Raw genomic sequence first — 21,390 nt, forward strand, 5'->3', positions numbered from 1 at the left:
TCCAATTATATATTTGTGGAGAAACCTGAACATATGCATCTGCCCTATCCAACCTGACAGAACTTGAGAGGAGAAGAGTGTAGGATAAAGGACAAATTGCTGATTGAAAAAAAAAAAAAAAAAGATTTGAGACTGTCAAGATGCTTTAGCTAAGTATTTAGTTAAGCATGTGAATATGCAGTATACTCATTTTAGACTTTATATTTTTATTTTACAAAGTTGTGACAGTTTTGTTTTTGCTTTGTCAGTATAGTGTAGATTTGATTTTGAAAAAAGTAAAAGCTACAACATAACAATCCACAATTGAAGTGTTTCAGGAGGCAGGTGTTTTGACAGTGCTGACTGTGTTGCTGTGTTTCAGGCTGCGTGAAGGTGACGGAGCAGTGTCTGCCGCTGCTGCGCCGGTGCGCCTCGTTACAGAGCGTGGACTTGCGCTCCTGCGGCCTTCTGGCTCCAGACGTCTGCCAGCTGCACTGCTTCCCCTCGGCCGAAGACAGACTGCTGCTCAAAAACAGCTAGACCGGCCTGGATGCACCACAGGACACCACGGACACACTGCTGTTTTTCTTTTCTTTTTTTATTTCTGGATCAACTGTTTGTGAATGGAGAAATCGAGTCCACATAGATATTCCGTACCAGTGCTGAGTGTGTGTACAGATTAGTAGTTTGCTGTAATGACCCCTCCTGACCCCGGCGCCGTTCCTGTCCTGTCGTGCGGAGAACACTGGCTCTGTCCCGATGCAGAATGTATCCTACTGTGGAGAGCTCGTCTCAAACACAGCCATGTTAGTGTGCTTGGGTGCATCTCACCCCAAAATCAAAACTGATTTTTTGCATAAATTAAAGAAAGCCCACTTTGGGACCATTAAAAGTTGTTTTTTTTCGTTTTGTTTTTTGTTTTGTTTTTTTGCATTATGGCGTGATTTCATTACTGATAGGCACATTTATCACCCAAGTTCTTATGACTATTAAAAAAATATTAATCTCACTCTTCTTCTTCAACAGCAATTTAAATTAGATTTGAGTCCTCGCTGTCGATGAGGTTAAGATACAGAGATAAGAATCAGGTGCATAAAAATCTTTGTGGTCCTGAAATGAGGCTGGACTTTGATTTTGGGGTTCTAGGTGTGTGTTGAGATTCACTCGTTGATGGATCAGTTTTGGGAGGTGTGTGTGAGCAGTGTTAAACGCTGCTTCCCTTCTCTTCACTGTATTGGTGCCACACTCGCTCTCGGCCTCTTCGTGCCATACGCTGACCGTCCTCTGTCCTTGCCCCCTTCATTCCTGATGTATGGAGGACACGGATCCGGAAGCCTGACAGACGAGCCAGGCTCCAGCTGCTGTGTCGTCATGCTGAGCTCCGCTGCATCATATATATCGCAGGGTGAATGTTGCTGTAGAATCCTGCAGATCTGGAAAGGTTTTCACAGAATGAGGCATTGGTTTGCTGATTGGTTAGTTGTCATTGAAGCCAGAATGGTCCCAACTTAAATAAGCCTCCCATTAGCAATGGAGAAACAGTGAAGATAAATGCTTTGTGGCCAATTAGTTTGAAAACGTATTAGAGAAAGGAACAGTTGGTGTTTCCAGTCACATTCAGTGTTATCACTCGCAAAAGACTAAACACACATATTCTGCAAACGCATTCTTCCCAGATGCTTCTGCCGTTTTAATGGTTCTCTGAACGAGCTGCTCTGAGCAGGAAGGCTTTAACAGTTTTAATTGTTCTGATTTGAAACCAGTTCCATCTGCTCTGTTGAACTATTAAACGGGCTTCTACCCAGGAGCCTCGAAATCAGCTTTTCTTCAATCTTTCTGTGAGCTCTGCAGCTACTTCCTTCCAGAACACGATGCATGTCGACACCTTTCACGGACTGTATTCCTTGCACACTTTTATTCAGTATTGGGTCCAATACATGGCAGTTTCAAGTGTTTGATGGCAGTAGACAAACAGCATCCCTTAAAAGTGACCTCGACAATGTAGTTGCAATGTTTTTTTTTTTTTGTTGTTGATGTTGTTGTTGTTTTTTTAGATTTCATGTTCAGTGCAGTTTGCATTTAAAAGACATTCTTGCACATTGGGAAATACCTGTGTGCGGTTTATAGTTACATATCAAACACTGAGTTGTTGATCATTTCTGGAATCGGCACGAAGAATTCAAGTTGAAGAACTTGAATAGGTTTTAAATACGGTTCCTCTTTCATGCAACCATGTTTTTTTTTGTTTGTTTGTTTGTTTGTTTTTTGCAGATTCATAGCCCACTAAACTGAATTGCCATGTATGAACCAAACATTCACCCTGTTGAATGCACAGGGCTGAAATCATGTTATTATAATATCTTGCCAAAATTTCCTGTTTTGGGCGTTCATATATAAATATATATATTTCTTCCTTTGCATTGATCCATGTGATAGAATATGTGAAACAATGGGGAAAAAGAAAAACAAGGCAGCTACTATAAGAGTGACTACTGTAAAATGTCTAATTAAATAAAGACAATGGGGGTTGTTTTTATTTGCTTTGCTTTTCATTCCTTGATGTGCTGCATACGCTACTGAATTACTTGAGAGTCCTGCCAATCAAAAAAAATCATTTTCAGGGCTCCATGTGAGGATTTCGAGGGAAAACTGCTGTGGCAGATGAAGTGAAAACTGGGCACACCGTGTGAACTTAATATATACCATCTGAATAAAAACTCCCTGCCAATCTTGATTGTAGAGTTTGAATATGTACAAGTATGACATACTAGTAATGGTGTCAAGACTTCTGGAAAAACCAGGAAAGTGTCCAGTTATTCACTTAACGTCATTTGATTTTGCGGATTTAGTTTGGCATCAGCTGCAGGCTTTTTTTTTCTGTGCTTTTACGTTACATACAGACGTGGACAAAATTGTTGGTACCCTTTGGTCAATGAAAGAAAAAGTCACAATGGTCACAGAAATAACTGTTATCTGACAAAAGTAATAATAAATAAAAATTCTATAAATGTTAACCAATGAAAGTCAGACATTGTTTTTCAACCATGCTTCAACAGAATTATTTAAAAAAATAAACTCACGAAACAGGCATGGACAAAAATGATGGTACCCCTAGAAAACACTGAAAATAATGTGACCAAAGGGACATGTTAATTCAAGGTGTGTCCACTAATTAGCATCACAGGTGTCTACAACCTTGTAATCAGCCATTGGGCCTATATATATGGCTCCAGGTAATCACTGTGTTGTTTGGTGATATGGTGTGTACCACACTCGACATGGACCAGAGGAAGCAAAGGAAAGAGTTGTCTCAAGAGATCAGAAAGAAAATTATAGACAAGCATGTTAAAGGTAAAGGCTATAAGACCATCTCCAAGCAACTAGATGTTCCTGTGATTACAGTTGCACATATTATTCAGAAGTTTAAGATCCATGGGACTGTAGCCAACCTCCTGGACGTGGCCGCAGGAGGAAAATTGATGACAAATCTAAGAGACGGATAATCCGAATGGTAACAAAAGAGCCTAGAAAGACTTCTAAAGAGATTCAAGGTGAACTTCATGCTCAAGGAACATCAGTGTCAGATCGCACCATCCGTCGTTGTTTGAGCCAAAGTGGACTACATGGGAGACGACCAAGGAGGACACCATTGTTGAAAACGAATCATAAAAAGCAAGACTGGAATATGCCAAACTACATGTTGACAAGCCACAAAGCTTCTGGGAGAATGTCCTGTGGACAGATGAGACAAAAATCGAAGTTTTTGCCAAGGCACATCAGCTGTATGTTCACAGACGAAAAAATGAAGCATATCAAGAAAAGAACACTGTCCCTACTGTGAAACATGGAGGAGGCTCTGTTATGTTCTGGGGCTGCTTTGCTGCGTCTGGCACAGGGTGTCTTGAATCTGTGCAGGGTACAATGAAATCTCAAGACTATCAAGGAATTCTAGAGAGAAATGTACTAGCCAGTGTCAGAAAGCTTGGTCTCAGTCGCAGGTCATGGGTCTTGCAACAGGACAATGACCCAAAACACACCGCTAAAAACACCCAAGAATGGCTAAGAGGAAAAAATTGGACTATTGTAAAGTGGCCTTCTATGAGCCCTGACCTCAATCCTATTGAGCATCTTTGGAAGGAGCTGAAACATGCAGTCTGGAAAAGGCACCCTTCAAACCGGACACAACTGGAGCAGTTTGCTCATGAGGAGTGGCCAAGGCCAAAATACCTGCTGAGAGGTGCAGAAGTCTCATTGACAGTTACAGGAAGCGTTTGATTGCAGTGATTGCCTCAAAAGGTTGCGCAACAAAATATTAAGTTAGGGGTACCATCATTTTTGTCCAGGTCTGTTTCATGAGTTTATTTTTTTTTAATAATTCTGTTGAAGCATGGTTGAAAAACAATGTCTGACTTTCATTGGTTAACATTTATAGAATTTTATTTATTATTACTTTTGTCAGATTAAAGTTATTTCTGTGACCATTGTGAGTTTTTCTTTCATTGACCAAAGGGTACCAACAATTTTGTCCACGTCTGTATACATTTATTCGTTCTGCAGACACCTAGACAAATTGACTTACAATTGGGGAATACATCAAGCGATTCTTCTTAAAGACACAGGAAGTGCTTGTAATACCATGTTTCGGGTGTTGTTAATATAAGTATAAAGGTCAGGCTTTTCCAAATACATTTCTCTCACGACTGAAAGCTGAAGACTCGAGAGATGGACTAATCAATTCTCTTTCGGGCTCGGACTGCATTGTCAGATAAGAGGTGAGGTGAGCTAATCGTAGACTGAAGACCCAGCTGTCAATTGACCTTTACAGTTTTTAATTGATTGTAGTAATCAACAAATGTGTATGTAGTAGATGACATGTTAATTGGAATTTTTGAAAATGAACAAAATGATCTGAACTTCCCATCACTAATGACAACATCAGGAACAGAGAGCGTCTCGCTCTTAACCTGGCCTGGAGGAATGGAGCCCAACATTCATTTAACATACAGGTGGGATTTATTGTAGTGTGTGTGTCCTCTGATCTTGCTAGCAGATCGGATCACTCTTAACACACCTCACACCACAGGAAAATCTGATAAGATAATCTTTAAAACAAAATAATCAGGCCATGTTTGTAGCATTGTTTGAAGGGGAGATACTGTCTTAAAATCGGCCTGATTATCTTATGGTATGTATCCAGCATTATACTTTCTATCATGTGATAAAACAGGTGTTTTTGGTTGACCTGCAGCAGATGGAGCAGGGTTTGGGTCCTGAGTTCTCACAGAGGAGGAGGGCGAGCTGGGCACACAGGCCTTAGTGTTGTGGAGCCTGCTGTTTTTTAGTTGGTATCTGAAATCTTTCTTAAGGAGGTCTGACAGCTCTTTCTGAACGTCATTCTTCTCCACATGGATTTGTTTTGCAGTCTTGTGCTTCATTAAAATATTCAGAAGTTTCTTGTTCACATCATAGACGAAGCAGATGAAGCTGTTGTCCTGCTACTGACACTTGGTATAATCTGTTGAAATTCACTGGACTGTACTTTGATACAATCTGTATTGTTAAAAGCGCCATATAAATAAAAGTGATTGACTGATAGATTCAGTCTGAAGGGGGTCCATGAGGATGATCTGCTGTGTGTTCTGGCTGTTTTGGAAGTCCAACAAGAAACTTTGTTTCAAGAACCACAACAGTCCATGCAGCGAGTAGATTACACAAGAGTTTTTAGTTTTAGTGTTTCTGGCTGTTTGAGCACTGTGCTGATCTGATCTTTGAAAAACGCATAAAAGCCGCTAGTCTTTTCCATTGTCCACCACTTCAACCCCCTCCTGTGTCTGACGCTCATCCTGGAAGAACTCGGGAATGAAAAAGGTAGCCTTTAAAAGAAGTATATTCAGTTGTCCTCTGTAATTCACTGAAAAGCTAATTCTCGTGCCGTTGTTTGAAGGTGTCATAGAAGCTTGGGGTTGGGTTCTTTTGACTTGAGCTTGGCAATATGTTGTGACTTACCAACTTCCCTGTCAAGCCCTAGTAACCAGTTGCAGCATCCTAGCAACCAACCCTGTAAACCTCTACTGAAGTGGAGTGGGAGGAGTGTCTGTATTTCTTTTATGGAAGCTCCAAGATGTACATAAATTCTAATAAATCTGCTACTTTGGGTAATGCATGCCAATAATTGTAACTACAATACAATGAAAGCTAGGCAAAATCATGATTAAAAATGGATCTCTTTTGAGCATTAGTTGACAAGTAATCTTGCAAATACATGTCATTTCATAGTGGTGGTGGAAGATGGCCTGGTAGCGAGTTAACTAAAGAGCACATAACATTTAGGATGACATCCATGAGCAATGTTTTCTCAAAGGTTTTCTCGCAAGGTGTTGCAGTCGGTCTCTGAAGAAAACCGGCCAAGGATTGCCTGTTGAGGGAGCTTTAGGTCTCCAGTGCAGTGTGGAAGCTGATACCTTTCAATTCAAGATTTCCTTGAAAAATCAACCTTGCGTGAGGTGAGGCATTCAGTGCTAAGCTCTGTCTATGATCCTTTGGGCTTTATTGCCCCACTTGTTCTTCCTGCTAAAGTACTTTTACAGGAGTTGTGCAGACAGACTTTGGGCTGGGATGATCCTATTCCTGAACCTCAACAGTGGAGATATGTACCTGCAGATGATGCCTTTCGTAGGTTAAAATGGAACATTTTCTGAGCAATAATCAATGGATTGATGGTCCCATTTTTCTCTGGAAGCTGAGTGATATACAATTTCCCACAGTGGTTTGACTTTGAATAAAAAAGGAATTAAAGGTGAATGCTGTAGGGGTTGTCTTTGGAGCAGATTGACAGTGTTGCTGTACATGCAAAATTACAGGAATTTAAAGCAGACAAAGCTTGATTGTGGAGGATCTGTATAAAACAGACATTAGCATCATTCGTTTCAGCCAACAGGAACAATTTCAAGAGGAAATGATTGAACTCAAGAACCAAAGTGTTGATGTTAAAAGAAACAGTTCTGTCTATACTTTGGATCCTATGTTGCATGATGGACTGCTGCTGGTGGGAAGAAGGCTTGGTAAGTCAGCTATGCCAAGTAAAAGGAAACATCAGCATGTGTCACTTCTCACGCTCAGAGACATTCATGAACACTTGGGTCATGGTGGCAGAAAGCAGATTATTTTAGTAAATGACAAATAACTCTAAGACGAAAACTGTTGATGAAAAAATAGCTAAGATTAAGCTAAGATCATTTATTAAAAAACAAACTGAAATAAAATAATTAATAATAAATAATAATTTTCGTAATCATTACGTATTCTCACTCCTTGGTGGAAAAATCACATCACACACATGGACATGGGGTTATCTGACGGAGAGACGCAGAGTCCTGTTTGGTAAACCTACACTCATTTAATTCTGTACCAGACCAGAAATGTTTGAAGCCGCACTGAATCTAGCATATCACATCAGGTAAACTTCCCAGGTAGCACAAACCATATTAGACATTCTAACTGTGTGCTATGAAGAAAAACAGCATGATAATTAACATAAAAAATGATGAGATCCTTCTTTCTGTAAACAATACAAAACCTTTGCCTGCATCTTGTGATCCTTCCAGGCTTTTGGTCACATCACATCATACACATGCTTATAATTTTTAATAAACGAACGGTTATTTCTCTTTACTGGTCACTGACTCCTCGCTGATCGACATATTTATTGAATTATTACTTAAAATGAATACACTTATGACAGTAAAAATGATTTCGCAGGCGTTGGACATTTCTACCTGAAGAGAACATGATGTAAAGCTTGTTTTGTTTACGGGTCAAAAGAATACTCTACAAACTACTTTTCGTAAGACACAAAGTACTGATACCCTATTTTAAGTGAAGTCTTTAATAAATATTTTCATTATTTTAATATCTGTGAATAAATATAATTTTATAAACTGTACATTGTGTTGGAATAATTTCATTTGGTGCTGAAGAAATGTAAAATCTAGTTACTCTATTAATAGACAGAATTAATCTTACATATGATAATCTTAGTTGATGTGTTTTAATAAACAATAGACAAAAACAAGATGCGCTTTTTATAATACTGATTAAGCATCCATATGGATCATTTCTATGTGCTGTGTACAGCGGGGTTATCATATTGGAGTAGAGATAGAATAACGTTCTATTTCAGTAAAGAAAAAATTCCTGGATAGCCACAAACTAACTTTGCAATATAAGGTTCTGGGAACATTATGGGGTTTTTTTTCTGGGAACCACAAATTAATGTTCAAAGAACCTTCTTGTTTCCCCCGTACACTGCACGACCAACGCCGAGCGATAAAGCTGAAATTTATCCCGACTAAAAAGAGTCAGAATTAGATTACTCATAATCAGATGAAAATCGCACCGTGTATGTTCTGTTTTAAAGTCTGCGCTGCCTGTTTCTGCTGCGCTAGCGATAAACACATTGAATAAAATGCACCGTAAACATGTTTAAATCACAAAGACAGAATCACAAGGTAGACTCACCGCCAAAGTGCAGATTTGTCATGCGACAACTTTTTATACAAACGAGATTGGGAGTCATTAGTAAGTTTGATTTTATTACAATAAATAACATCATTCAAAACATTCAGATCTTTTAATGATTTTGAGCTTTTAAACAATTTACTTTCAGCATCTGGCGGGTCCACTGTGAAGAGATTGTCATTTCAATCTTGTTTCTTAGTTTGTGATTCCCTAACGCTCTTTCTGTTGTCTGGAGCTCTTCCCGGGTCACTCGGGGACGCTGACGAACGGAGACATCAGCATCAGCGGCACGTCTTTATCTCCCGTGCCGAAGAGCGGGAAGAGTTTCTCTGAGAAGGCCACCGTGAACGAGTACACCTCAGAGCCTGTCTTGGCGTTGAAGAAGACCAGCTGACCCTCCTCACAGTCCAGGTAGATGCCCACGCGGCGCAGGTGACCCGAGAGCCTGACCTTGGAGAGGGGCGGAGCGGTCAGAGCACGTAAGTGGCTTCCGCTCCACCACAGCGCGTGGTAGCCGATGGCAGGGGTCATGTCGAACAGACCCTTCCTCGGGGCCGACTCTCGCACCACTCCCAGCTTCCAGTCCTTGTTCTCACCAACAGTCACCTGAAAGCACAACTTCAGTGCTCAGAACTCTGATAAAGCAGGGTTACTCTGCCTCAGAATGAATATATTGTCGTTAATCTCTTACCCCATGTCGTTCCAAACCCGTAAAAACTTTCGCACAGTTTAAGAGATTTTGAAAGAAAACCAAGGAGGCCTGAGGCTGCAAGTAAAAACACTCTCAAGGTCTCTACACAAAGTTTTAGAAAAATAAGTTGGGCAGATGCTAGCCCTCTCTCTCAGATCTCTCAGAACTACATACAATATCAGCCTTTATAGACATTGCTACTCACTTACTTACTAAATTTGTGAATATGACCCAGTTTTCCAGTCTTTTTAGTATTATGTTATGATCTAGCAGTACCAGCACGGATATTTTGCTCGAATATAATTTATTATCTTTATGAGTGCTGTCTCTGTGCCGTGATGTGGTTTTAAACCAGTAAAGGTGGTCAGGTATCAGTTTAAATAGTTGTTCAGCTCTTTTCAATAATCTTGCTTATAAAAGGAAGATTTGATATATGGCTCTGTTGTTATTCAATATATATTATTAAAATGTTGTTTTTTTTCAGAAGAGGCTTAACGACTGCAGCTTTCAGAGAGTTTCCCAGTAACATCCACAAAAAGATCTGCTTATAGAAAGTTAAGCACCTATAAAAACCTAGAAAGTTATATCATCTATAAAGACAGCCTTCATGCTTTCAAATAGTAACCACAATTTGACCTCGTGATTCAACCACAGTTTCAAAAAGAAGATACCATGTCAGTTTTTGAAGCAATTGATAGCAAAATTTTGGAAAAAACATGCTACCTTGACACTTCCCATTTTTTTTTTTTCAAAAGAATGAATTTCATGTTTTGGTCTTCTGCCTGGTCCACTCAGCTTTTCTGCATTGTCTTTTCGTACTCTGAACTGCTGTTGATTTTCTCTGTGATGATTTCTGGTTTCTGTGACTGGTCTTCTTACCGACTTTTACAGGAGCAATGTCATCATTCTTACACCGCTACGTTTGAGTAAATCTAGAGTGTGTCCACAGTTGTGTGTGGGTCAAGCCTCCTGGTTTTCACACAAAATATCTTAAATTGTATTCCCAAGGTAAATGTCTTTTTCATTTCATCTTTCCTGTATGCGAGCACTTTTAGAATGGAGGAACTATGATGTCACTTTGTAGGCAAAAAAACCAGAAGTGAGCGCTTCAGCCTCCATCTTCTCAGAGTCAGTGGGAGTCTGGTTAAATTCTCTAAAATAAGGTCAGTGGTTTATTCTACAACATAAAACACACCAGTTACACCCCACTCATGACGTTTTGAAACTGTTACGTTTCTTAAAAAAGACGGTTGTTAACAAATCGCCAAATAGGACGCTGTTGGAGACATCATCACACAATTTATCAATTTTCATTATTTTCCAATCATAGTGTTTAATTTATACTACAATTAACTGTAGAATAACCAATTAATAGTTTCCCGCATTTTATATTGTGGTTTTATTATCGTCACTTTGCCCTGAAATGCAGCAAGTCTTCAGAGAAGAGATTCTCCATTTATTGCTTTCCTTCGGATACAAAGAGTCTGGATTCAAACCGTAAGGTACTGTAAACTCATTATGATTACCACTGTTTTTACTGGCTTAATCACGGTGAAAGAAAAACTAATGATGCATAGTGCTTAAAGCCACATTAAAATAAACGTTTACAGCCACATGAAGCTGTTATTATTGAGTATTATCTAGAAACAAGGATAAATTAACACTTTGTGTACCACAGCTGAAATATGGTATTCATTTATATTCATTAAAAAAGCTGCTCTCGTCCTGATCCGGGTAGTTTTTGTTCAGGTTTATTTTTAATAAAAGCCTTAATCTCTGCACCACTGACTACCCCAACCCTGACAGTAGTTCTGTATTTATTCCAGTTTGGATGAAAAAGCTAATGTAGCACGGATTAAAAAGTCCTATTCATTGAACATATTAATAATAAGTTTGAAAAAGTCTTTGGAAGACTTCAGAATTCGTAAGTTATATTATATTGTGAAGATTATCTTAATTGGACAAAATGAACTATGGCTGAACACAGATCTTATTTTTTGTGATAATCCAGAAGCATATGGAAAAATCCTATTGTGTTTTTGTGGAGGCGGCCAAGTGTGATGCTAACAGTTGATCGGCCTACGGAGTGACATCATAGTCCCCCACTATTAGATTACTGCTTATGGGGAAAGTGTTATATCTCCTACTGGCAGAAAACTAATTTGCAAGTTTTGAGCCATGTATTATTACTATGAATCAGGCTACTACTACCACTATTACGATATTGTGAAAAAAACGTCTTTGACAGTGATGAAAATTCAGATTAGGAGACTTTGAGAAGCTCTGTTCTAAAGCATTACCTCCCAGTAGTGTCTTCCGGACTCGTAACCGTCTTTGGCGAGCACACAGGACCAAACATCGAAGCGCTGCGAGTTGTTCCTGTAGAACTGCAGCTTCTCGCCGCGCTTCAGCTGCTTGCGGTCGTCTGAGAGGATCAGGAACGGGTACGCCGTGGTCGGATTCAGGCTGACCTCCTCTGAAACCACACACACACACTTCATCAGCTCTTCAATTCACTAATCACACAAAAGAACCCAAAATAGACAATATACAGTATATCACTGAAAATGAGGCTATGAAGGACATGCAACAGGAGTCAAGAATACTCACCAAGATATGTTTTAACTTTTTTGTGGCCTAAAAGACAGAAAATATTCAATATTAAAGGGCTGGTCATGTGTGAGTCATGGTCATGGGAAAACAAAAATTACATTGTTATTTACGTTAACTATATAGTGTAAAATGATCACAAAATGTCTTTATCTACTGTATCTAAGTCATAATGCAGCAGCACAGTAAACAGAGACCCTGTCTCCCACAGCATACCCACTGGACACTGAGCTTGCATGATTAAACTGATCAAAATCCAGCGCTGCATGTGTTGAACGAGTGCATCCATGTTAAAGAAGTCTTCATCTACCAGCATTGGATGATTGTTTCAATCTTTTATGTCTTTATATGGGCTATGAGTCTTAGCTGCCTCCTAATGGGCAAGTATGGGTCTTTCCATCGGCCAGGACCAACGAACTAGAGCACTGGAGGGCCACAGCTCTGCACAGTTTAGCTCCAACCCTCATCAAACACACCTGATCCAGATAATCAAGCTCTTCGGGATTTCTAGACAATTCCAAGCAGGTGTGATTTGGAGCAGGTTGGAGCTGAACTGAGTTTGAGACCACTGAACTAGAGGGAACTAGTGAACTTTGAGTGACCTCCAAGAATATTTCAGAGATGGCACTAACAAGTATGATGAATGGTCATGAGGGAGAGAGGATGAGACTAAGGTTGAAATGGAAAATGGTTCAAACTAGTGTAAGTTTACGACTAGAAAGTAAACCCAGACGAGTATGAATTGATCGTAGCCGCACCAGTGGGGTAAAACCAATCAGAGGTTGAGTTATCATTGTTTGGTTGAAATATGATAAGAGCAAGGTATAAATATGGCTGCCTGGACAGACATCTTGGCTGTTGCTGTGTTCTTTAAAGTCTTATTTTGGTATCTGGAACATATTTACACCTCAATAATTTTTCTACATCCTCAAAACCCAACATCTAATAAAACTATTTGCTTCTTGCATCTCTTTTAAAAGAAAGACAAAAAAACACATACATACCTATTTTTAATTTCCGTAGATCTGTAAAACAAAGTGAAAGATTTTAGAGGAAAATCATCATCTAGAGGCAGTAAAGATGTATTTCTAGAGTCAGAGTGTGTTTTTCTTGACCTTTCAGTGACCATTCCTTCCTCTTCATCGATCGAACGCTCATCATACTCTCACTCTCTGCTAATGATGACACTAGAACACACACACACACACACACACACACACACACTGATAAGCTGCTCTTTCCTGTCACATTCTGTGCCATCTCTTTGAAATACACTTCCGTCATTAATAAATAACTGCAACCTGCATTTGAAAAGCCAATTAACAAAGCAAGCAAACAAAGGGTCATGGCATATTTACACAAGCTTTTAGTAAATGAAAAGAGCACAACAACAGGGACAGAAAAGAAGGTGAAAGAAAGATCAAGTGACGGAAGTGTTGTCATTCTGTTCCTGAGCACTATATGCAGTGTAACGGAGCTAACACTGAGGATCTCACCAGACTGCCGGTAATGCACTTCTCCAAAGCGGATGTCATCCAGTCTTTCCCGGATCTCTCCAAGAGCTGCCTTCACGTCCCCAAGTGAGAAGCGCAGCGTCAGCTCATCCACTTCACGCATGTCCGTTTCCAAGTCCTGCAGGGGACTGTTGGCTTCCTCGAAACTCTGCCAATAAAAAAAGAACATGATACCTCCCCAAGAACTACTAAGAATTACAGTATACAGCTTCATAATTCATAAGAATAATACATCATGTATAATTAATTCTAAAGTGCATTACCAAATACTTCAGAGGGAGTTAGTAATTATTTGGATCAGTATTCTAAAGTGAAGATTTTGAACTCACTAATAACGACTGAAATCATGGTAAGGTTTTGTGGGTTTTGTAAAGTACTATTTAGGTGTTACTGCATCCTTCTGAAGGAAGTCATTACTGAAGTCATTGTGAATGAATCTGAGGTGTTTGTAAGGGTCTGGTTAGTAATTCACTTTGCTAGATTTAAATCATTACTAGTGGGTTACTATGATCTTCACTTCAGAGTAAAGATCCAAATAACTAGTAGTTTCTCCAGAAGGATGTAGTAACACTTGAGTCATTACTATCCACTATCTCAAAAGATTGCATGATGTCAGCTGATATGGGAGTTATGATGATTGTCACTTTAGAACACTGATCCGAGTAATTAATAGTTCCTTTAGAAGGATTTGCTAATACTTGTTGAATACTAGTTCTTATGAGTTCTCCTGGATATATAAAAAACAGTAGTTTTTGATTAGCAAATTGTGACCAGTTTCAACTGAGTGCTTACTAAATTGTTAAACAGAGTTTGGTAATAGTAGTTATTCCAATGTCAATAGTGCGTTAGTAATTTGTTCCTGTGTAGTTATTGATAGAACAGCAGTCTAAAGTGTTACCCACAAATCTGTCGCTCAGAGGACACAGTTCTAAGTTTTGTGTGTAAGGGTGATGGAGCATTTACTTAGCAGCAACAGAAGAGATAAACACACAGAGAATGAGCGGTGTTTGTGCACCTGAAGGAAGCCGATGTGGTCATCTGACACGGCCTGCGTCTCCAGGCGGCCCCTGCGCTCCTGCAGCTGCGTTAGCTTCGTCTCCAGCTGCGTGACCATGCTCTGTCCTCGTCCAATCACAGCCTCTCTCTTCTCCTCGATCCCGCCCACCAGCTCGCCGCGGATGCGATCCACCGAGTGTGTGAGGTCAGACAGGACCTGCTCCACCTCGGACAGCTCGGCCTGAGAGTAGCTCTGTCAAACACACAGCTCACACACTCAGAGAACAGCTGTACACGTGTGTGTGTGTGTGTGTGTGTGTCCTGACAGTAAAGCTTATCTGTAGAATACCTGCAAGGCGTGAAGTTTGCTCTTCAACTCGGTCAGCTGGCCATTTCTTTTGTCAATACATGTCTGAAGGTCCAGTTCAGTTTTTCCCAGGAGTCTCTATGAGGTGAGAGAAACATTAAGATTCTTAGATCTAAAATCTCTTCTTCTCTCAGTTGTTTTTTTTTGTAATGTGAAGGACTAAACATCAGTCATATATTATCATATCTATCTATGATGTTCTGCTGCTGTAATATGGCTGCGGACCTGAAAGGCCTCGAAAGCTGCCAACATAAAGCTGGGTCATTTTTCTGTTTGGTTACTTGAAATCTCTTAATTCTTTCTCAGGGTAAGTCTATGTGGTTGGTTCCTAGGATCTGACCAATCTCTTGGCATTGTGTACAATATCGTTTCACAGAAATTGTTTCTTTCTTTTCTTTTTCTTTTCACTTGATTGCTTCTACAAAATCACAGCACGGGTAAGTAAGGTCTCAAAGTTTTGTCCAGATGAAGCATATGATGATAACAGTGATGTTTTGATACATCCAAATGTCAAATAAACAGAACAAACCCAATGATAAAAAAACACTAACAAAAAATAGTTGTTTTAGCAGCTTTAGTGCTCTGCTCCTAACTATAGATTAGAAATATAAAAGTGATAGGCCACCAAAACATTTTATTCTGTTGCAATAAATATTTAACCTGTTTTAAAAATTAAACGTTTTTACTTTTATAGATGCATCCAAAAAAATAAATATGCAATCTTTTTAATTCTACAAATAATATTTGTAACCAAACATACACTAAATAGCCTAAAATATTGGATCACCCCCTTCTAGAAACACGTTTGACTACTTTAGTAAGAATATAAATCTCAGTGTTAAAGCATAAAATGATATTGAAGGGAATTGTGTGCTTCAGTTTGGACAGGACCCTTTTCTATTTTAACATGACATTTAATGTGCCAAGGTTAAAAAGAAATGACTGTTTGAGTTCAGATTGGTCTGAATACACGAATCCCAGCTGAACACCTCTGCTGTGACTTTAAATACAGACCTTGAGCCAAAAACTGATCACTAAACACCAATGACTTCTACATATGAGTGCAATGATTGTAGACACTTCCAAATATACATTGGTGCCCTGCGTCTGATTTGTAAACAGTCGCTGTATGAAACTGTGTCAAAGTGGCTGGCCTGAGTTTTATCTAGAGTATGATGATGTCGGTGTGTGTCACCTGTTTGCTGGCGCGCTCGGTCTGCACCGAGACGGTGGTGTGTGTGCGGTGCTCCTCCAGCACACAGATGGCACAGATGCACTTCTGATCCGTACGGCAGTACACCTCCAGCAGCCGGCCGTGCTCGGGGCAGGTGCGGCCCCGCATGGCCTCGTGGGGCTCCAGCAAGCGGTGCGAGGCGTAGAATGCCGTCTGCTGGTGTGGCACCACGTGGAGCTCGCAGTACGACGCTGTGCACGTCAGACACGAGCGCACCGCCGGCTTCTTCTTACCGCTGCAGACGTCACACAGAACCTGCTCGGCCTCGGCCACAGCCGCTCTCAGCCTGGGCTTGGGCTGAGGAGGCCCGCCGTACTGCATCTCTTTATACTTGTGGGTGATGTGAGCGAACACCCGGTTGATGCTGAGCTCCGGACGCTCCTCGAACACCCGTTTACACAGAGGACAGCTGCAGACAGAGCTGGATGCCCAGTAGCCTCCGATGCAGCCCTGGCAGAAGTTATGTCCACACGGAGTGGAGACCGGCTCACTGAAGAGGTCCAGACAGATGGAGCAGGTCAGCTCCTGCTCGGAGAACAGATCACTGTCCAGCTGGGCCATCCTAGAAGACATCGCAAACCCTTCCATCATCCCCTGACACTGACTTTAAAAATACAGAACATCAGGACAAAATTTATTTCCGCTGTTGGAAACTCATGGTGCTGCAGTCATCGAGAGTCTGACTGAGGCAGTGATACGGTGAGGTTTATATATATTGCTTAGAAATGGAGACAAAGCACCTTAAATAAAGCATGCAAATAAAGTATTCAGGTATGCCCTGCCCTGCCCATCCAGTTATAATGAAATCAGCATAACTAGTCAAAGACTGGGGCAGAGGCATCAAGAGCCATTACAAACAAAAGGTGAGAGACTCAGCTCATTTGATTTACAATAAAGAGAATGGGAACTGATAGAAACCTCTTGAGAGATCCTTTATCTTTACGTCCTAAATAAAGTGTACTTCACCTTAGTTTTTCAGGGTGTCAGATCCCACACCCCCTTTCATTGAGTGACATACAGTTCCTAAAACATCTTAATATGAGATCTGATTTCACCTGTATTGTTCTTATTCCGAATGTGTAATTTTTCAGTTTACAGTGTAGATAACTGCGTTATGACTGCTTCACACCTGGTTGTGTCACTCTACAAATGATGAGTGGTATTTAACTCAATGTCTAATAATCAAGTTTAAAACAGAAGCACACTGGTTGTCTGCTGCAGACATCTGAACTGTTTAATCATTACAGTCATCTGCAGTAAGAATTACTACACAACGTTTAGGTCAGTTTAGGTCCGCTATGGGCTGCCATGCTCTTCTGTCCCGTGGGCTTTTCCAGCGACTAGTACTCTAGAACTCCATGAGCATTGCAGGCATTGATATCACAGTAAACTCTAGCACTAAACCAACATTAACCAGCATAAAGCAGATCTTTACAGGGAGTGTGTAATGATGAATACACTAGACACACAGACACATCTCAGAACAAAGGTCATGCACACAAACATCTTGTAAAATGCAGAAAATCAGGTTTAACTACGTTTGCATGAGTTCCTTTACTGAGCTCCATCATACAGCACACAAACTGCACCTGCTTCTTACTTATTTAGTTCTAGACACGTTCACAGTCCAGTTAGTGTCTGGTGATCTGATCTGATGAAGTGACCAACAGTGTGACTGAAGAACACTAACAGACATGTCAGCTCAAACCCTGCTATTAGATGCTCAATGAAGGAATCATCTAACAATCAAAAGGATCTCCCTCAGAACTGATGTTGTGGTTATAAACAGAAACTTGATTGTTTGCTATACCTCTGCTGCTGTGCTGAATCTGTGTCCGTGTGAAGATCTCTGTCCTGATGCCGCAAATCTCCGTACACGAGCCTGTTCAGTCCATGTTCTCCTTCAGCACTCGCTCCTGAAAGCAGTCGAGTAAGTCTGACAGGCTAGGCCAGTGTGTGCTAGACACAGCCCAAATATGTGAGAGCGTGTCATTACGCTGTTAAACAAGGGCGGATGAAACAGTGATCCACTCAGTAACACATCAATTTCCTCACACATCCAAAAACAGCTCAGAACTTGCTTTCAAAAAGAAAAAGACACGTTGATTTGTGAGGAAAGCCTGTGTATTTTAGAAATCTAAAAGAAGATTTTTGGTTCCATGTTCCACTTTAAAGAACCACTTCTTTCCTACTTTTTATAATCTGAAGAACCCTTTGCTACAAAGAAAGCTTTTGTGAAACAGATCTTTGTGGAGCCATTTAGACAAGAAGGTTCTGTGGCATTGTGAAGCACCTTATTTTTAACTGAACTACAGACATTTATTTAATATTTGTGTTTTTTCACCAGAAACAACATTGTGAACTTATGAATACAAATACTGAAAAATCAAAAATTAAGTTTTAATATATTTACAGTAGGAAATTTACAAAGTATCTTCCTGGAACGTGATCTGAACATGAACATGAAACAAAAACAACCATGTCTAATTTACATCACCATATTTAATTAGATTAATACATTGTGTTATGTAGATTTATATTTAATTTTTCATATCAAAGGTCCTTTGCTGAGATCTTCACTTACCTCCAAAGAATTCAATAGCTGTTCCCACATTCTGTTAAATGACAAAATAACCTGTAGATAAAGCTTTAACTCTAACTTTACCAACTAAAATCACCATTACACTTCATACAGTATGACATCTATTTGTTAAATGCTTAATGTAAAACTTCTGCAGTGGACATAAAAAGAAGCCCTTCAGTTTAATAATGATTTTCCATGAAACAGTATTAATATCAAACCTAGTGTTTATTCTGCCTCATATAACATTGAGTAAAATTGACATAAACCCTTCCTAATGCTGATGTTTCGGGAGAAGATCGGATAATCGGTCAGTTAGTCAAAGATAAACTACTTCCTTTCATCTCTATCTTCATCTCTAAGAATTCGGGACAGCACGCCAAGATACTTTGCTTAATCAGATTATATGTAAGGTGAACTTGTGAAAATGTGGAACAGATCATATATATATTTTAGGACACAGATCAGAATTGTGAACGAGGAGAGAATAGATACGGGTTGTTTATAATGAAGAAATCTTTTCTTTTCATCCACCTTTCTTTACCTGTTGTTGTCGGAGAACATCCTGCCTGCCTGTATACATTTAGATATTAGGGCTATCAATTTATTCATTAAAGATGATTTAAAGAAGAAATGGCCAAAAAGATTCGAAGGTATTCAAGTACAAGTGCTGCTTAACCTGCTTACATTGTACATACTTATATTTTATTGTCATTTGATAGTTAAGTATTCTGTTACATATTTACATATTTCTGCATTTAAATACATTTTCTTTCTCTTTTGCACGGTCTTTGGAATGTGCCAGACATGTATGTAATACAATGTAAACGAATGTAATAAAACCTTGAATCTGAAACTTTAACTACTATGTACAGATACCAAAAATAAGTCGAGTGTATTATTGTGTTCATATTGTATTATTGTGCTGAGATGGGATGGGGTAAGCTTAGGGACAGGTTTAGGGGTGGGTCAAAGTGCAAGGAAAAGGTCAACAGTGGAATTATGCATGAATTTGAAGTATGCTTAGCATGAGGAATTCTTAACAAACAATGTGTTTTGTATCCCCCGTGGATAAAACAGACCACATCTAGAAACTCTACTGAAGTAAACAAGACCTACATTTTGGATGTGATGAGTAAATCTATTTAAAAGCACCCAGGTTAGGTGTATAATGCATCATCTTTGAGTCTGAGCCACGCTCACAGCTTCTTCCTCACACATGTAATTGCACCACCGGTGAAATATCTGTTAGTGTCTTTCCTTCACTGCAACAATGCAATGATATGAAGTTTGCCGTCTTGGAAAAGCTTCGCTAAACAATAATATGTTCATGCAATGTGATAGCAGGGTCCATTTCTTCAAGGTCAGCATATATATGATACACCACTGTCCCTTTATGTCCATACAGGTCTTCATTACTAGAAAGTCCATCTCTGTGTCCAGATGCTCTCTGATCTAGGGTTTATAGGAGCTAATCGAAGAAAACTTCAGGACTACCATGACACTCTTGTGGATTACAAAGCCTTTATTAACAAACTCGTCGTGATTCGTTTGGAGCCAGAGTCTGCAGGATAAAGCTGTCTAGTTGCCAACAGCTGTGATCTTATGTGCCACAAAATTCAGATTTTTTGTAAAACGGATGAATGTATAAGCAGAAAAAAGCACTTGGATTCTGACTGGATGGCCGCAATTAAAGAGTTGTAAGATGTTATTGAAAACATGACAGTGATGAATGATGTCAGTTCTGGTGGACAGTCTTTTACACTCCTCCTCCCTCCCTGGTATGTGAAAAAACATGACTGACCCTGTTTATATCAGGTATGGATGCCTTATAAAAGATGACGTAAGATCTTCACATCAGAAGAAATGGAATGTATCCAACAAACCAGAACTGGGTATCAAGACCTGCAGAGTAAATCAGGTACTATAGCATTAGTTTCCACTGATTTATTAAGTTTATTAGTTTATTAGCTAAGTTTATTATTGTGAAAAATGTCACTTATTTCAAAAAGTGAACCTATCATATATTTTAGATTCATCACATGTAAAGTAAAACATTAAGGTTTTTTTGTTTTAATTTTGATGCTTAGAGATTACAGCTCATGAAAAATCTGAAATCCAGTATCTCCAAATATTAGAGTACTTGGTTTCACTTTATTTTGATGGTCCCTTATAAACAAATTATTTTGTCAATACGTAACTTTGCAACCTACATGTTAAATTTCATTAGAGTAGTAGTAGACTACCTGACCCCCTCCATAAAGAGGTTAATCACAGAAGGTCATTACTGAAAGCGCTATCTGTTCAGAGTGATGTATTAAAGCATATTAAATGCAAAGTTTACTGGAAGGAAGAAACTGGAAAAGGTGTTCAAGTAACAGGCATGACCACAAGTTTGAGGATACTGCCAAACAAAGCCGAATAAAACCATTAAAACACTTGGGAAATCTTCACAAGGAGTGGAAAGAAGCTGGAGTCAGTCAAGAGTCTCCACGCTCAGACATCTTCAGAAAAAGGGCTACAAACCACAAGCATCATAACTGGGCTAAGGAGAAAAATGTGTTATCTTTTCAGATAAAAAGGAAATTTTATATTTAATTTGTAATTCAAGGCCTTGGGTCCGAACCCAAGCTGCTAGAAGCAGAGTGAGAGCTTTCTGAAGTCAGGGATTATTTGGTCTGCTGGTGTTTCATCAGGCCCTGCCCACAGTGACAAGACCAAACGCTTTGACTATGATATTACAGTTCTTGATTGGTCAGTCAACATGCCTGAACTGAACCTCATGTGAAATCGATGGTATATTTAAGAGGAAGAAGAGGAACGATGGATCCACACTGTTCTCTTCATTCACTCCTCACTGATGCTGGAGTTCGTGCTGAAGGAGACCTGGGGACCCACAGC

The 21,390-nt window shown here is 39.6% G+C and overlaps 2 protein-coding genes across 4 annotated transcripts in view; one reads left to right on the forward strand and one right to left on the reverse strand.

The window, feature by feature from the left end:
* zgc:158376 (uncharacterized protein LOC100101643 homolog) overlaps window positions 1-2,515 on the forward strand; it is a 19,764-nt gene extending 17,249 nt beyond the window's left edge. For all 3 annotated transcript variants that reach the window (XM_043234094.1, XM_043234092.1, XM_043234093.1), the window contains exon 11: window positions 362-2,515. In XM_043234094.1, the coding sequence (XP_043090029.1) occupies window positions 362-519 (158 nt within the window). In that variant the 3' untranslated portion in view covers window positions 520-2,515. The remainder of the gene's footprint in view (window positions 1-361) is intronic.
* A 6,035-nt stretch (window positions 2,516-8,550) lies between these two features.
* Window positions 8,551-17,845, reverse strand: LOC122340525 (E3 ubiquitin-protein ligase TRIM7). Its single transcript, XM_043234080.1, has 10 exons — window positions 17,719-17,845; window positions 15,870-16,470; window positions 14,657-14,752; window positions 14,327-14,560; window positions 13,294-13,459; window positions 12,913-12,984; window positions 12,802-12,822; window positions 11,798-11,824; window positions 11,488-11,663; window positions 8,551-9,102 (listed from the first exon to the last, which is right to left on the reverse strand). Exons 2-10 carry the CDS (start codon window positions 16,467-16,469, stop codon window positions 8,743-8,745), a joined length of 1,752 nt encoding a protein of 583 aa, XP_043090015.1. The 5' UTR covers window position 16,470; window positions 17,719-17,845; the 3' UTR covers window positions 8,551-8,742.
* Between the last annotated feature and the right edge of the window lie 3,545 nt (window positions 17,846-21,390).

Source organism: Puntigrus tetrazona, unplaced genomic scaffold (genome assembly GCF_018831695.1).
Source record: "Puntigrus tetrazona isolate hp1 unplaced genomic scaffold, ASM1883169v1 S000001062, whole genome shotgun sequence".
Classification (NCBI taxonomy): Eukaryota; Metazoa; Chordata; class Actinopteri; order Cypriniformes; family Cyprinidae; genus Puntigrus; species Puntigrus tetrazona.